Source organism: Opisthorchis viverrini (assembly GCF_000715545.1).
Source record: "Opisthorchis viverrini unplaced genomic scaffold opera_v5_210, whole genome shotgun sequence".
Lineage (NCBI taxonomy): Eukaryota > Metazoa > Platyhelminthes > Trematoda > Opisthorchiida > Opisthorchiidae > Opisthorchis > Opisthorchis viverrini.
In genome coordinates, this window is record NW_008751866.1 from 120,682 (window position 1) to 138,519 (window position 17,838).

The 17,838-nt window shown below is 46.8% G+C and overlaps 2 protein-coding genes across 2 annotated transcripts; one reads left to right on the top strand and one right to left on the bottom strand.

Moving 5' to 3' along the window:
- On the bottom strand, positions 1–14,576 carry T265_14517 (hypothetical protein; the record flags this gene model as incomplete). The annotated part of the gene is made up of 7 exons (XM_009174030.1): positions 1–301; positions 4,432–4,627; positions 8,212–8,330; positions 11,257–11,667; positions 14,347–14,391; positions 14,430–14,481; positions 14,526–14,576. Coding segments are annotated over 7 exons (1,002 nt in total), but the record flags the coding sequence as incomplete, so codon positions are not given.
- On the top strand, positions 7,997–14,015 carry T265_08255 (hypothetical protein; the record flags this gene model as incomplete). Its single annotated transcript, XM_009174003.1, has 2 exons — positions 7,997–8,104; positions 13,869–14,015. The coding sequence occupies 2 exons, from the start codon at positions 7,997–7,999 to the stop codon at positions 14,013–14,015; spliced, it is 255 nt and encodes an 84-aa protein (XP_009172267.1).
- Positions 14,577–17,838: the final 3,262 nt, after the last annotated feature.

The following is a 17,838-nucleotide window of genomic DNA, read 5'->3' on the forward strand; positions in this document are numbered from 1 at the left end:
CCACACCATACTTTACGCTTGTTGGCAATTAACACAAAATCGAAGCAGTTTTACAACGTGGGAAAATAAGTTGCAGCTTAGCCAATGGTTATGAACCGATTACCAGCGATTTTAAAATTACAGCATGAACGACCGGGACAGGAAATGTTCATTGTTTGTCAGTATAATGTGAATTAAAGCAAGTAGGGAACAATGGCGCGTCGGGAACGCGGAAACTCGGCGAATTCGCGGATGTAGGCCTGTCGTTTTTTCAATGCCCAAATCGCCATTTGAATGAATCCCACAACGGTGAACATGAGAGCTACGGAAGCAAAAGGAAATTAAGTTAGTCAGACGAATGGATTAGATTGTTTAGCGTAAGAAAGATAGACCAATGATCACGAGAAAATGAATACCGGAAATAATCCTTCAGTTGTAACATCCTTTCGTTGCATAGATGCCACCCGAAGGCTGAGCTACTGTCAGGTTGCCCAAACCTAGACAGGAGCAGTCAAGATGCAGAAGTTGGGTTCGAACCACGGATCTTCCGGTCAGTAAATTTGCGCGCTAACCACTGAGCTATCTAGAGCTCGATGGACAGATTGAACGGGGATGATGCAAACACTGCATCAGAGGTTGACGAGGAGAATTCTATCAGGTTGGTTGATCCTAGTAGCACGTCTGGTCGACAGGGATGAAAGCGGTCGAATGCCGTCAACAACAGACGTACAGATGTCACAAAGTTCGTAAAGTGCAACCGGACGGAGATAGAGCTAGGTCGCGCCGGGGTGAAGTGAAGTCATGGAGACAGAGGTGGAGGCTTTTGTAGTTTGAACCGCATAGGTTTACTTTCATCAAATGACAGGCAGACAGGTCCCAAGTAAACGCAGTGCAAACCATGAGTGGGAAATCAAACTTCGGCCAGACGTATCCTTGAACAAGAACACAGAAGAGGCTTTCATGTGGTGAGACGTCTCACGATTTGGCATCCTACCCAAGGAAATTATCACCACCTGCTCTGATCTCAATTCTGAACCAAAGTGGTCATTCATAGGTGCACTAGCGCAGTCCTGGACAAGATGATGCCGCCTCTGTCCATAGTTTGTCGAAGCATGGAGCGCTCTTGTCTTAACAAACTTGGATTAGATCTGGGACTTTTAGTGTGAGCAAAATTCGGGCTGGTAACACTATCAGAGCAAAAGAAGTGACAAGATAACTAATCTCTCGTGAACAAAAAGTGAGGAGAACGAGGACCGGCTGATGGGGAATTCCAGGATGAAATAAATAAAACTGCCATGAGTCGAATGTCGTACTGTTCCTCCGAGAGAGGATGGTCCCGTTCGGTAGACTAGAACATCACACAGCTACTTTCTATCACTAACGATGCAGCTAGTATGATCGATACCATGGTAGGCCTAGACTATTCGAAACAAGTAGAAAACGGAGAGGGGTGCACATTGGCCAAGCAACAGCATCCACTTGAATCAACATTTTACTCCGTTCTTAATTGAAACAGACAAAATTTTCAGATGAGATTCTACCTTGTCAGTTAGATCAATCGGTGTGGGAAAGCCGGGAAACACGGTGGAATTGTTCCAGCCCTATGAGCATCTCGCGGTTGTTTCGAATCCGCCAGACACTGGTCAGTGATTGAACCCTCGACCGTCCGGCCACGAGCGGCTGAACGGTGGTCTGGAGTCTCGCCCTGCCAATGAAGCGAAGGCGAAAGAGTTTCGAATCGGAAACCTTCCCGTTAGTTGTTAGCCGCGAGTGGCCGACCACCAGAGTGATTAACTCGCACTTCGACAGGACAAAGCGCCTATACTTCAGTCACGGTGAGCGTATCACGTGGTCACGTCTTGACTGACTTTTCGAGTGACCAGTTCTCGAGCAAAAATTGTTCGCACCTTTGGCCAGTCAATCATAGTGATAACCGTCCACTCGTGGCTCAACAGCTAAGCTCTCAAACGACCAGCCGGGAGGTTCGAGACTCCCCTGAGTTTCGTAAGGATCCCAATTCGGCTTTTCAGCATAGATTTGCTTCGCTCACGGGATGACATGTCAATTGAAAAGCACCAAATCCCCTCACTCTACCATCGAAAACAATTTGACGAACGAACCCTGGATTTGTGATGGCCTGATTGGTTGGCTGGTGGACTTTGTCTAAATATAGAAACCTACTGATACTGGTATTGATCTAAAGAAACAATGTTGTGCCTTGCAGTCTCAAGAGGAAAAAACGTTCACTGCCCAATGCAATCCCTATTGATTCTGAATTGAAGGTGGACTGGGGGAAGACCACGTACGTGCGGCTGAAAAAAACAAACAAGCGAAAATAACTGGCTCGATAACGGTGTTTTTAACCACTGTTCGTTTGGCGTTGCAATTTAGTGCTGTTCCGGTGCCTGCGAGTTGTTCGCGAATGGTCGGCGCAAATGGGTTTGTGCGTTGTACCGTCATTTCCCGAGAAGAAAGTGCCTGATCGCATTCGTTGCCATATCATGGATACACACCTGTTGCACCTGGTATAACGGATGCGTGGGGAGGACTTTCTATGGGATGAATAGTAGGTCCCGGGAACGAGTCGGTTACTGCCAACCGCAATAACAAAAGAGGGAAGATGCGGGACTTTGGTGAAGGCTGTGTGGTGAACACCAAGAAGAAGGCCGTTAACGCGAAATTTTGGCTTGTGCACATTCGTCACAAAATCGCTGAGCGGCAGTGCGTTGGGGGTGGTAGAATGAAAATGGGTCAATGGTGGCATAACAAGCTGAGGAGTGAATATGAAAAGAAACAGAGGACAAACGGAAGGTAGTTGGTGAGAGGGAAAGTTTTCTGACGACCCGACCAGCTTCAGGAACACAGTTTCTGGACCTAATTTGGGGAAGAAAGAAATGACGAACGCACGTTGGCGTCGTTAGAGGTAATGAAAAATGCATCCGTTTACGATGATGAGGTTCAGAGGTGCAGGAGAAGATTTACATGAGAAAATCGGGCGAGAAATACGATTTCCCCCATAGGTATGGTCGCATCCCAGAATAATCGAATGCTAGTTTGAGCGTTCGATAGTTGGTTTGCCATCCGACCAAAGGTCCTACCTTTAGCTATATCAGCTGCATTTTTTTCCGTTCAACTGCAGCATCCTTTCGATGCCTAGCTTCCATGCCACACAAAAAGAGCACGAGGACTGGGATACTGCCAAGCCACGGGAAGTCGAAAGGCAGAGGTCGGGTTCGAACCACGGACCTTCCGGTCAGTAAATTTGCCCTCTAACCACTTGGTCCATCTCTACCCAGCTGCAACTGGATGGATACGTGAGGGAGAAGAGGCACCAACCGTCAGTAGTGCATGCGTGGTTGAACCGGTGTGATTGTTCGCCAGGCTCACAAGAGGGGTAAATCAACTGAGTCAGTCACAACTCCACGAAGGATATTTATTCTCTCAGTCGAAAACTGAAAGATTGTCTGGCGAAAAATACTCCACAGGTAAGGGTACAATGAGGTCAACTGGGAAAAGGGAGTGGGTGGAAATCGGTGGGAACGGACGATGATCAGATGAACCTAGGGAATCAGACGAGCAAATGCCCGTCGGGAGAAGACTGGTTATCGTGAATAAATCTAGGGTGTGTAGCAGTCTCGGTCACTAACCCATGGTAGAAACGAACAAGTCAGGGTTGGGAAACCGGTCACGAGAAACAGGGCAACCACTCAGAATGGTGCTGGCACTTGTCAGACGACGATGCGACCTACCTGTTGTCGAGACTATTGCCGCCTTGTCCCGGTTGGAACAATGTGCGAACTCTTGAATACACGAGGTTGTCTGTCGGCGAAACATACATACAGAAGTTGGTGTTACTGAGCAATTCCATCGGACCCCAGCGGCAATTCGCGTTTATCGCAAGTACTCCGAGTCATTTCAAGAAAGTTCACTGCCATTGATGGTGCAGTCTTCGTGCAGCATATTCAGTGGGGGGTATCCAAATGGGAATCAGCTGACGGTTAACACCAACTTAGTTTACGTCCAACTGGTGTGTGAGTAGGAAATCAGATTAACGCATGCTCTGTAGCAGATCTACTTGATGGGCTTGATGGTAAAACTGGTAATGGGTTGTCGAAGAGTTTCCAGCAACCATATAAGTGACGACGTGTTACGTCAAGAAAGTTATCTGTCCTTAGAAATCAATGACTACAACAGACAGAAGTTTGGTCTCGTATCCAACCGGATATGCGAGTGCTGATGTTCAAGGTCAATCACTGAAAGCGGAAAACTTCGGGGAAACAGTGCAATTCCAATTGATACCTCTGCCCAATGAGGCAGAAAGGAACGAGCGGTGACGAACCAAGCATACGTCAGAAGTGTTAGACGGTAACAGACAGTTGCCATCTCTAAACAAAGGATTAGAACACAAATATCGACGCCGACGTAATAAACACATTGGAACCAGTAACTTACCCGGAAGCGACTGCGTCATGATGGAAAATCCTAGCCATGCCATGACTTCGTAAGTGTAGTTTGGACAGGCCACGAGATTGAACATACGTGTCAAAAACTGACCAGGTTCCGGTTTCGGAAGACCTCGTACGGTAGATCCAGCTGGACGGAGATTTCTCAGCACCAGATGACAGCAGAAATTGCCATACTCAGAGACCTGTGTAGATTTCCAGAGAGTTCAATAAGCACAACTGGTAGGTGGTAACGAAATGCACCAGTAAATAAATTATATAATTATCGATTGTATTTGCTTGTCGTTTGATCCAAAGATGCCACCGTGAGGTCACCATTAGACAGATTAAAATTGGGCGCTGAACATCTGTTGTTTTGATCACAGTGGCGAAACATCAGTGTTTGTTTTGCGGTTGACCGTGATGACGGTGGTGGCGAGGTGTGCCTGTGTGTGTGTGGGTGAGAGTAGGGTTTAAATCGATAAGTGGATCAACAGAATGCCGGCTGCAACCTGACCGAGAGCAGATGCACGCACAGACAGGGTTTGTCTTGCAGATCCACTCCAATGGCAGTCGCATCGGTGTTGTTACACCTCAGTAAATAATTCTAGTCATGAAGCTGATAAACAAATGTGCCAGAGTACCAGTTCGCTCGTCATATTGACGGTTCAGGGTACAAAAGTGTGTAGAAGTCTACTGAGCCTCTAGTTAAAAAACGAGAGTTCAAGATGAAAGTTGTGACTATCCCATCCATGTTTTAGGTTAATTACATCAAACCAGTGAAATTTTATAGAAAATGGTGATGCGAAAACTAGTTTTCAAGGACTCTCGAGTTTCCTGTGCAGTCTACACATTCTGTCTTCGACTAACAACAGTGAGTACAGTGGGGAAAAAGAACATATGGTGACTTCCCGAACAGGAACATCTTTTTCGGACTTCACACTGATTGGCACGGAAAATGAGCGACGAGATTCAAATAACGACGTCTAATTCTGCTGGTTGGCTCCGATACGCAATCTTAAAACGAACCAACGGGCTTGACAGATAAACTTTCCGTACAAAAGGTTTGTTCCATGGTGGGTCTTGGTTGCAACAGAAACCATAAGACGCAATGCAACACAACAGCAGTCTACACATTCTGTCTTCGACTAACAACAGTGAGTACAGTGGGGAAAAGAACAGGAACATCTTTTTCGGACTTCACACTGATTGGCACGGAAAATGAGCGACGAGATTCAAATAACGTCTAATTCTGCTGGTTGGCTCCGATACGCAATCTTAAAACGAACCAACGGGCTTGACAGATAAACTTTCCGTACAAAAGGTTTGTTCCATGGTGGGTCTTGGTTGCAACAGAAACCATAAGACGCAATGCAACACAACAGTGGTTGATCTGGTCAACTCAGAGAAACCTCAAAACGGTGTGAGCTCTGTGCGCACATGCTTAAACTGCATTGATAAATGCAGGACGGGCAATTCTGTTATCTTTTACCCGAAACCTACATCCAGCCTCAGGATTACACATAAGTTCCGTTTGTTCTGCGAGCGCACGTTTGATCGAGATGGCTCAAGTGGTTAGGGCGCGAATGAACTAATGAAGCATAACCTTCCCCATTCACGATGGTACATTTGTCTGCACCTCTGTGCGCACATGCTTAAACCACACTGATAAATGCAGGACGGGCAATTCTGCTATCTTTTACCCGAAACCTACATCCAGCCTCAGGACGACACATAAGTTCCGTTTGTTCTGCGAACGCACGCACGATCGAGATGGCTCAAGTGGTTAGGGCGCGGATTTACTGGCCGGAAGGTCAGTGGTTCGAACCCCAACCCTGTCTGGGCTTGGGCAACCTGGCAGTATCGCAGCCCTCATGCTTCCTCCGGGTGACATGGCAGCACCGAGAGGTCACTACAGCTGAACGATTCGGTTCGGTTTCGGTCTTGACCGATAACTACGTACCACTTTATCAAGTAGACTGTGTGCTCATGATAACCTGGGCGCATAAAAATACAGAATGTCAATAATTCAGTTGAAAGCTCACAGAATTGAATGAGAACTAGGAGGTGGAGTGATTTCAAGGCAGAAGGAAGAGTCGGGCAGTGAGAAAAAAGGGCAATTAAAACTTGAGTAGCCACCTCATGCGAGGTTTAAATTTCAAACAGAATCAAATACAGATAACGACATGGAATATAGAGAGTCATCTCTCAGGAAAATAAATGATTGACTATAGATCCATTCGTTTGAGCTAATCCCGCCAACGGTCTTCGTGGAGTTGGCCAATCTGCGGATAGCAAATAACCTCCAATGGGAATTCTTCATGGAGAAACAAGGCCGGTCGCGCGATCGGAGTGTGCAGTTTTTGGGGCCGACCTTTTCTAACCCGTCCTTCCTCGGGGGAAGGCAGCATCGCTGCTTCCATAAATATGGACGTGCTGGTCGCCTGGGGGAAACACCTTATTGCCTTCACACTCTTGTGCCAGAGGACAGTACGACTTTACCCCCAGACCGCTTCGTAGCACGATTACTCGTAGTACGGGGTCTCGCTGCTCTTGGTCTGGCTGCTCCCCTTTGGCCTTCCTGGCATAGTTGCACCTTGTGGAACGAAGTTCCAGCCAGTGTAGCCCGCGGGATCATTGCAGCACTCAAGCTCGACTACCACGTCAAGGTGGCAGCTTTAGGTCGGGCTCAACCTGAAGGGAACCAGAAATATTGAGCACGTACGCATACCCGTAATTTACACACCAAGCCAACGAGCAACTAGGAGAAACACCAAGCACGACAATTTATAACGAAAACGTAGTGTTACATGATGGCTGAGCAATAATGATTATTGGGTGCTTGACAAATACCGCGCGCTGCAACATCAACTGTAAGTTCTTGTAGCGAATGGTGTTGTGTGCGTGGCCACGGCTGAACAAGTGGCTGAGATCAGTCCACCTGGAAACAGTTCCTTAAGACGCTTACAGCAAAACAGGGTCAACAGCCCGGGGCATGTCGATTGTGGTATCTCCTCTCAGAGGCTTTTTCCGGTTTGCGGTCTTTCAGTTCTGGAAAGGCCTCTTCCGCAAAGGTGGGTTGCAATGAAATAAAATGATTTGATAGAGGTGTTTGTTGGTGGGGGGGAGTAACGCGTCATATTCTACTGCACAGAATGTCTTCAAGACAGCTGCTGATATGTTCGTCCGCATCACAGTCACAAAGAGTCCTTCTGTACCAGCCAGCCTTGTGAGTCGTTGCGACTCAGACCGAGAGAACTCACCGTAGATAGCCCGCACCGATTAAATTTGAGAAACGCACAGAGAATGCCGCCGGATGTGATCTTTCACCTAGAAAATGAACACCCTATAAAGACGTCTGCTTTGAAAGTAAGCTAAGACGGGCACTAATTTGCAACCCACAAGACACAGGAATTAACTCTATCCCGTCCCACAGGAGTTTTGAGCTTTCCAATAAAACCGGCAAGTTATATGACTCAGAACCAACTCGACGGTTTCTGTGACAAGTTGGACATAGCAAAAGCATTTGTTGTTGGGTCGGGTTCAGCTGTAACACGCTTTTGGTGCCTACTGCCATGCCACAAAAAAGGAGCACGAGGGCTGGGATACTGGCAGGTTGCCCAAGCCTAGACGGAGGAAGTCGAGGGGCGGGGTTCGTGTTCGAACCACGAACCTTACGGCCAGTAAATTCGCCATCTTTCTCAAATAGCACAAGTATTTAATGAACACTGGACTGCATACAAAGACACAAAAAGACATCAGTTATCGAATGAGTAATAATCACGCTTACCAGAAATAGGCCAAGGCCAAAACAGATTTGTTTACAACCATACACTGTGTGGGAGAGAAACGAAAACGGATGAACATAGAAGAAATTCCCGAAACAATGAGAACGTATCTCAAAACAATCTGAGGTAACAAAAAAAGAGTTAGCTAGCAACACCCAACTCAAGCAAATCTAATGGGTCTATTTGATATCAAAGAAAACCTCTCAGAGTGAATTGAATGGTTGGGATCAGGAATAAACTGATAAACAAGCCACTCAGCTAAACCTTATGGTCATTGGCCGTTTCCACAGTCTAACAAAAATCGTATTTCTTGCGGGAAAAAAGTGCACCAGCTGTGCCGAAGGACATGTATTATGCCGGCTACTGACCGTCTGGTAACTCGTTCGAATCCCGGAAACTGTGGTCTCCTGTCAAAAAGGACTGAGGATAAATGACTCAAATCATGGAGACATTTGTGACCAAAAGTGACCAAATTATCCTCAGAAGGAAAAACACGAAACGACGTGCTAGTCTCTTGATCGCTGGTATGCTAAGAACGGATTTCCGAAATTCCCTCTCAATGTGGAGGCGAGCAGTTTTGTCAAGTCCCCAGAAACGCCTAAAAACTCCCTGATAGATCGCAGTAGAAATCACTATAATCACAAACAATTGTAGAGACCGCGTACTTGCCGTACATTAGTTAGTTATAGCCTCCACCGTTTGGTCCACTGATGATTTGAGGAGGTGAGGTAGATGGCTAAGCATTGAAGGCCGTCCGGGTCCTCATCCGTCCAGACGGCAATGACCAGCGTGCACCTGGTAATGGCTTTCATACTTCGACGCCAAGTCATTGTTTGACCTCCCCTGACTCGTTTCCACCTTCCGCATGGTTGTGAGAAAAAAGGAATAGTCGAGAAAGCTGGGTAGCTGGCATGCGGAGTGAGACAAGTTCATCTGTCGTGGAGGAGTTACTTCTCAAAACCATTTGACGCAAAATTCAGCAGTACTGATCCGATGTCCCCACCATGCTCACGCAGTTCTCCGAAGTCACAGACGGTCAAACAATGGCCCGCATAATAATATGGAGCACACTGCAGCATCGTAAACTCAACCCTTGACAAATAAGCTGATGTCACGCCTACGCTACAAGTGATGCAGGTTCACGAAAGCTGCTCTAGCCTTCCCCATCCGAATGGAAATACAATCTGTGGCTACACCACCATGACTGATACAGCTGCCCAGGTAAACAAATTTGTCTACTACCTCAATCGGTTCACCCGAAAGCATGAGGTTAGGATTCGAGTCCACCCAGTCTTGCATCACAACAGGAATACCTTTGACTAAGATAATGCGATAAATCTCGTAATGTCATCCCTAGGTCCCTGATCAAGGGTCTAGCTTCTGGGTGAGTTCATAATATGCGTTGACCAATCGACCTAATCTCACCTGTGGTGTGCCCCCCCCCCTGCCGTAGACAGCTCTCACTTCCATGTCGCCAGATTCCGGAAGGGCAACTGGAAAGTGGGCAGAAGCAATTTTGAGATTTCATCATCAAAATGTAAGCAGTTTATGCTAACTCATCCTTAATGTCTGTGTTGAGCAATCGATTACTGTTAGAGTGGATCCCACGCTGGGTTGCATCGAACGGTGTTTCGAGTGAAGTCGTTTGGTTCTGCTTGATTGTTTCAGGAGCACTGTCGCTACTGAATGGAAGTTTAATGTTGACAGGCATCTGGGGGACTGACGGCCTTCGCAGTCTTCCGCTGCCTCAAATAGTTTGTTACTGGCTTCTCTGGGTGTCCGTTTCCTGTCAGAATTCGCAACAGGTATATCAGGTTCCTACGGTCATCCTACGATCCCCGTTTGCCATATATAATTGACGAGATTTCGTTGGTCAACAAAGCCGTGTGAACGTACATTTTCCAGTTTATGTTGGTTTGTAGCAGATCGGCAGCTGAAGCGTTCCGTGGCATCATCAGGAGACCGAATGGTGTCGTCAATCTCTTGTTCCACAGCTAATACATCCCTCTATCTTCGCTGTCGTCCGAGTGAGCACTTCCACCCAACCCGACAGAAGACTTAAGTGGTCGTCAGTTAGAGCTAGGTTGTCCGTCAGTTCTCACCGCCAGCTCCTACTTATTTTGACTGTGTTCTGCCGTATTTAATCGAATCTAACTGTGGTTCGTGCGACCGCATCTTGCTGTACAGTACTATGATGTTTTGTTTCATTTTACTCATTTCATCTTTGTGTTTAATATGTGGATGTCGAAAGGACCTGCCTAAGATTAGCAGTAGTCATCGTTCAACTGTGGCAACTTTCGGAGGAAGCACAAAAGGTGAGATATTGTCGGGTTGCCTGAGCCTGGAGGGAGCATTCGAGGTGCCAGGGTTGGATTCGAACCACGGACTCTCCAGCCAATAAGTTGGCGTCCCAACCACTGAATTACCTCGAGCTCATAGGTTTGTTATGAGTGCGTTTCGAGAGGGACGGGAGCTCCCAAACCACCCACTTGAATTGACAGCTATCAGTTGGGCGTACTGATGGCTTTAGAAGTGTTCTTTTTCCTGTTCATCCTCCGGTGTTATTCCTTTGGGTTCACACCGGGTACAGGACGCTCATGCGGCTCAGTCCGAAAAAATGGATACCATCCCACCATTACAAGTACGTGACGACAGATCTGTCCAATCGATGGAGTATCACATGCACAACACATGCTAAAAATAGCCACTGCCCTGTTAAATGTCAGTGACAACAAAGGCAGATATTCCGGTCTCCACTGGCATAGAGGAACTTAAAAAAGATAACGACCATAACGAAGCCATAACGCGTGCGGGTCAACTGTTGCCCATACGGTCGTCTGCGCACCGCGAATTGGAAACGTTGGTGTCGTTGGCACGAAAACAAACAGTTAGCCAGGGTACACATCTGTTAGTTCTAAAATGAACGCATAAACATAGCTTCGGGATGCTTGGTATAGCGCGCTCGCCTGCGAGGATACTGAAATCAAATAAGAAATGTCCACATTCCACCAATATAAGAGTCCAACAGTCAAAAATGGTTCACTCACGTGGCAGTGTATAAAGTGGATGATTCACGAAATAACTGACAAAGAAACCGAATCCACCGTAGTAGGTGGCATTTTTGAATAAATTCCGCAATGGCATCGTAGCGTTTGAGAATCGATGAACAAACAGAGTCTCGGCTATTCGCTTGACGTAATGACCGCACCAACAGGCAAGAGCCAGATTTCGCAAACCCTGATGCGTTGTGATTGGAGTGATCCACGACAGGTGTAGCTGTGGTTGGCGTAAAACCCACATTGTCAAATAGAGCACGAGAGGCGCTGTGTATTCGACCAAGAACACCGTGCGCCAACCGATTTGTGGCCCCAAATCACGAAGATACAGGCAAAGCTTGCGTTTCTCTTCGCCTTCGCACAAATCTTCTAGACGGCGACTGTCGTTCAAAGCTTTTCCAGCTAATTAAGGGAGAAGAAGAATAGTGTATGTATGTGTGTGCACATATGAAGCACAACTCAATAAAAAAAAAGATGATCGAGTGTTCGTTGCGCTCCACAACTCTTTCGGCACCTGGCTGCTATGCCATCCGAAAGAAGCACGAGGGCCGAAATAGTGCCTGAAAAGGAGCAGTCGAGAGAGCGTTCGAACTACGAACCTTCCCTTCAGTAAGTTCGCACCCTAACCACCGAGTCACCTCAATCAAGTGTGGATTAGAAACTATTATTGTGGGGAGAATGGTTCAGTAAGGAGCACCATGAAACTTTAGAGGATGTCTAAAAACAGAGAAGTGGACAGTGAGGAGAATACGACTCATTTGATTAACTTGACGGACTTGGGTGGCGAATCATGTGTCGAAGGAGCCAGATACAGCCTTATGATAGTAGGATATGATGCTCAGAAAAAAAGCTGGGCTTTGGTGAGCTCCGTATGATGAAGAGTTGAGTTGATAAAGCCAAAACACAGTGGTATTTGGTTCGAAGGAGAGAGATAAGTCACAAAACAGTAATGAGCCCCCGATTACGGATTTCATTCTGTACGGCCAAATTAACCTATGCCTTGGACCAAGAAGTAGTATAGAGCTGTTTCATCTTCGTTTGGAAGGTTGCGGGTTCGAACCCCCTAGAGAAGCGTACTATTGACCATCAATCTCAGAAGACAGATGCACAGCACTTCTCGATTTTCAACAGAGGTTGAAAGGGCCACACGGGATTCAACTCGTGGTCAAGTCATTAGGAACTCTATACGAATTACAGGTGAGCTTCATCTAAACAAGGAGATTGTAACAGGATGAAGCAAAGCAGTTAACCGTTGGGACGTCCACTCAGAGATTCACTGAAAAACCAAACCGGCATTCAATAATGGGATACCACAGTTAAACAAACTGACCCGAAAGATGGTTATATATAAATGAAACACCTGTGCTTCAAAGGAACATACCTCTGTTCCCTTGTCTGGGCTTGGGTAACCTGGCAGTATCTCAGCCTTCGTGCTACCTTTGAGTGGCGTAGTAGCCAGTCACTGAAAGAATGCTACAGCTGAATGATTATTATTTATTACTTTACCTCTGTTCCTCACACTCAATGCCCAACACATTGCTGGTAGGACGGAGCGATTAAAAACCTAAATTATCCAACGTTGATCCCACAGTAAACTCCCCCAACACGAGTTACGGTATACCATCTAACCACCAATGACGCCAACCTCAGTGGTCATCAAAGGCAGGATTCTGGTTAAATGTGTTATGGATTTCTTTTTTAGGGTGAGTATGTGGCAATCGAAATGTGTTTAGATGGAAATGGAGCAGCATGTAGTCAGTCTTCCAAATTAAGGCTCAAAAGATGACGTAGAAGGACAGGTAATACGTCGCTTTGGTTAGCCGTTTTCATCGTTTACCGCTTTAATCAGAACCGCATGCATGGCGGAGATGAATTGAAGTGGTTTCCCATTTTCGTCCATCTGAAGCAATTGTTGGGATATACGACTACTTGACAGTAGTCAACTATGATTGCCAACTCCTTCAGGACCTTCGTGGAGGAGCTGACAGTTAACAACCCTTCGTAACTGGAAGTGAAACATTGTACACAGGAGGAAAGTAGAAATGCGGTTGTTACTGCTCACATCGATTTGATGAGTCCCAACCAGGACAAGACAATCATTAGATTCCCTTCCGGGGCTATGTTCTCGTAATTAACGCAGTCAAATCCAAGTTCCGTAGGCTCGCCAATTAACAGGTCCTTCATGAAGACCGTGAAAAATCCGAGGAGTAACACTCAACTAGTCTCAGATTTGAAAATGAGATGGATAGGTCGGTAGATAAGTAGTCGCAAGTCCCAGCATCATTGAGTACAACTGGTTATGTACGCGTAGAAAGACAGGGCTAATGTGAAACACCAGTTCGTTCCTACTGCATTGGTTTTGCGCGAGATCAGATATCGTCGGACTACCGAAAACTATACAGGGTGCAGATGAAATCCTTCAGTAAATCCTTCAACCCAACAGCTAGACCAACTAGGAGTACTCGGTGAGGAAATGTCACATCTTAATTCCAAAGAAACATTTCACCATATAGTTCCAGCCACGAACATGTAAGGCCGGAAGATTATGTCAGCGCTCTTTCCGCTTATCAGATCAATATAAAGTTTGAGGGACTTTACAACAGCCTGGCGATAACAGTCGTCAAGCCGAAGCATCCTTTCGATACCTAGCTACCATGCCATCCGAAGGAAACACGACGGCTGAGATACTGTTAGGTTGCCCAACCCTAGACAGGAGTAGCCGGGATGCCGAAGCTGCGTTCGAACCATAGACCTCCCGGTCAAACATTCGCGCCCTGACCACTGAGCTGCGTCGAGCTCCTGATGATAAAAAATCGTTCGAGCTTGGCACCGAAAGGGTGCCAAGCTGCTGTGCCACCCGAAGGAAGCACCAGAGCCGAAATAAAGCCATGTTGCCCAAGCCTAGACAGGCGCAGTCGAAATGCTGAGGTTGGGTCCGAACTACAAACCATCCGGTCTGAAAGCTACGAAGTCAGCTCAAGCCTTACTGACAACCCGTGACGCAACAATAGGGTCGCCGCTTCGATTTTGAGTGGAAAGAGAACAAACATAAAATGCAATCTGTAACAAAGGAGAACTCACGTGGAGTGAGGCGCAAGGCTTGTCTACTCGGGTTGAGGCGTTTATCTAAGCGAAACTCAAGGCATTATTTCCAATGGGATTACCTGCAGCAAAAATCTCATTCTTGACGTGTTTGACCGTGCCATCATTTGGGAGCTATGGGAATGCAGTTGGAACATAGTCATTCATATAAAACTTACCTCAGCAAAGGTATACAAAATCTTGTCTGATTTGGCATCACGAATTTCAACCTAACAGGAATCGAATAGTTTCGAAATACGGTCAATCACTAACCTTCATTGTGAAAACACTTCAATGGCAATGAATGAAGACGTGTCCGAGACAAATGCACAACCTGAAGCAGAAAAAATGAAACAGCGTAACACCCCAGTCGCTGCAGGCCACAGTGTAGTGCAGTAATGAAGTTACTCTTGCTTTACCTTCAAGTATCTCTGGGATCAGCTTCAGGAATATCACGGTTAGAGCTGACGACTATCGACAAGCTGCTACCAGATCAGCATATATGGTGGCTCAGTGCTGGTTCTAGTGGTCAGCACAACGCGTGGAGGCCAAATTGCTCCACGTCGTCCTTGGCTTAACAGGATCGCGTCTTTAACCGTTCTCCGACAAGGTTGCCCCCGACATGGCGTGGGCAGCATCCTTCTTACAACGTGCGTTTCTAAACCAATGTCCTTCTTGAAGGAACTGAGATAGGTCATGGCAATTTCTCCGGACTTCAACGGTAAACGTTTTGCCCAGGTAACGAACCTTTGGTACTCGCCAACCCGATGTTTCGTGGGTGGACCGATTCCAGCGAAAATGCTGTCCAGCCGCGTGAAGCATACTTGACGCTGTTAATCCGAAGTTAGGTTTCTTCTTTCGCTTTTCCGTTGAGCAAAATGGTGGAACCCATGTACTTAAATGTAAACTTGTTCTATCTCTTGATTTCCTTCATGAGAGGTTACGCAGAAAAAGTCCACAAAAGCAGAGAAAAACTTGGCCTTCGCAATATTGATCTCGACTGGACTTACCTCACAGTGACGATTTATCGCTCCTTTCCGGGATTGGCAATACTATTGAAGCGCACCACCTTGCTTATCTGAAGGGAGCAGTTTTCTTGGCAGGCCCCAGTTCTATTTTACATAGCGAATGGCATTAATTCACCATCTGAAGACCTCTGGTCCGGTTTGATAGACCGCAGTCCTTTAAATTACAAAGCAAAGGATTCGGAGAAGGACCTAACAAGTCTCCAGAACAAATCTCAGAGGTTAGATGGTTCCCACGCAATGTCATGCCACGTAGGTTGACACCCTTGTCCCGGTGAACCTTAAGGCAACTGGCACGTCCCTCCCGACCAGTACATACAAAACTATAATCAGTTTAGGGTCAGAATAGCCTGAGAGCAACAGTCGATGACGGACCTCATCAGCTGTTTTGTAGTAACTAACGGAAACAAAAGGGGTGGCGGCCGGTGATATATAACGCCTGGCGTCAGCATACATCATCCTGTTCTCCTACTCCTGGACATGTAGCCAGTAAACACGTCACTTACGATCTAAAGAGAGGTGCTGGAAGTTGTGGAGCGTTGTGTAATTTCTGAATATAGTGGAGTTCATGCACTGACCTGCAAGCCTCTGGTTGCGATTTTTAATTTGAGACACCTACGGCGGCAAATCAACATATTTCGAAATCTTAAGGGACATATGTAGCAGGTTACCGTAAGGACTGTTATCTGGCTATGGACAGCTTTCGCAAGCAGGAAACGAGACGTCCCCAAGTCTTTGCCAACTGGTGCCTCAGAATAATAGTTAGTATATGCTTAGTTTGGCGAGGACGCAACGACAATTAGGAAAGGAGTGTTTGGTTCAATCGGCATGGTTGTAACGACCACAGTTCTGCTCCCAGCGTCTTCAAGTCATCATCATCATTGTCAGCTGTAATAACCGCGTACTCGTCGCACAGTGGTTGTAGTTGCCGCAGTTTCGTTCACCGACGACTCGGGGAGGTGGGTTAGGTACGTACGCATTGGAGGCGGGAGCTGATAAATTGGTGCATAAATCCAGCATTGTCAGTGGGCTGTCAAGTGGGGGATTGGGAAGGGAGCCATCGATTGAAGGCAATAATTTGGATGCATGAGCGCCATTGAGGGCGCAACTGCGCCATGCCTGACAATGTCTCTAACCATTTATGTGGACCGTCTCGGGGTCCCCATCCATGAAGACGGCAGTGACCAGCGCAGCTGAGTTTGCTGGTAATGGCCTTCACATTTCTCCGCTAAGTCATTGTTTGACCGCCTCTGCCTCTCTTCCACCCTTCACGTGGTTGTACAAAAAGAGCCCTTCGAGGAATTCGGTCGACTGGCATACGTGACCAAGTCAGCGCAACCTATGTAGTGTGATCAGTTCATCTCTCGAGGGTGAATTATTTCTCCCGAATACCATTCGACGAACTTCACCACTGCCGATACCACCAGACTCGGGCAATGCTCCGAAGACATCGATGGTCAAACACTGAAAGACTTTTGACGTCCTCAGCGCGCAGCAGCCATGTTTCTGATCCATATAGTAATATGGAGCGCACCGCATCATTGTAAACTCGGTCCTTGACAGAGAAACTGATGTCACGCCTACGCCACAGGTGACGTAGGTTCACAAAAGCTGCACTGGCCTTCCCAATTCAGATGAACATCATCTTTCGCGAGACCATCGTCTTCAAGTAGGAGGCTCAATGTCTTGCCACATGTGGCGAGTTTCATTCTGAAGGTGAGGTTAGCGCGTTTGAGTCACACTTACTATTGTTTATTAAATTCAAAGGCGTGTAACGTTGGAATCTTCCTGAAGTGAGCATTAGTGATATGGACCGGACTAACGCGTGGCATGGCAGCTAGGCACCGAAAGGGTGTAATGGATGAACGATGTTTTAATTTTCAGTGTTCTCTGCATCGCGATGGTGTCAGATTCAGAGAGAGATATTTCGTCTGCGCATTCGACACCTGTGAGCGCTTCGACCCCACAGACTTTAGAGGCAGAGATTGAACGTGCCATAATCACATCAGTGACGAAGTTGAGGAAAGGTAAAATGGCAGCTACCGAAAGGGTGTAATGGATGAACGATGTTTTAATTTTCAGTGTTCTCTGCATCGCGATGGTGTCAGATTCAGAGAGAGATATTTCGTCTGCGCATTCGACACCTGTGAGCGCTTCGACCCCACAGACTTTAGAGGCAGAGATTGAACGTGCCATAATCACATCAGTGACGAAGTTGAGGAAAGGTAAAAGAGGGCAGTCCTGCTTGATACGACTTGATATATTGTACTCCGGCGAGAGCTTCCCATAGATCTGCACACATTTGCGGGAGTTGGTGTACAAGGAGAGTCAAGACACCTTTGTTTCAGTTACCGGAATGGTGCCTGATTGACCAAAGAATCAAAGGCAGCTTTAAGGTCAAGAAAGACCACCACAGCTGGTTGCTGGAAGCAGTGTCGCCATTGCAGTATCTGTGTAATTATGAGAA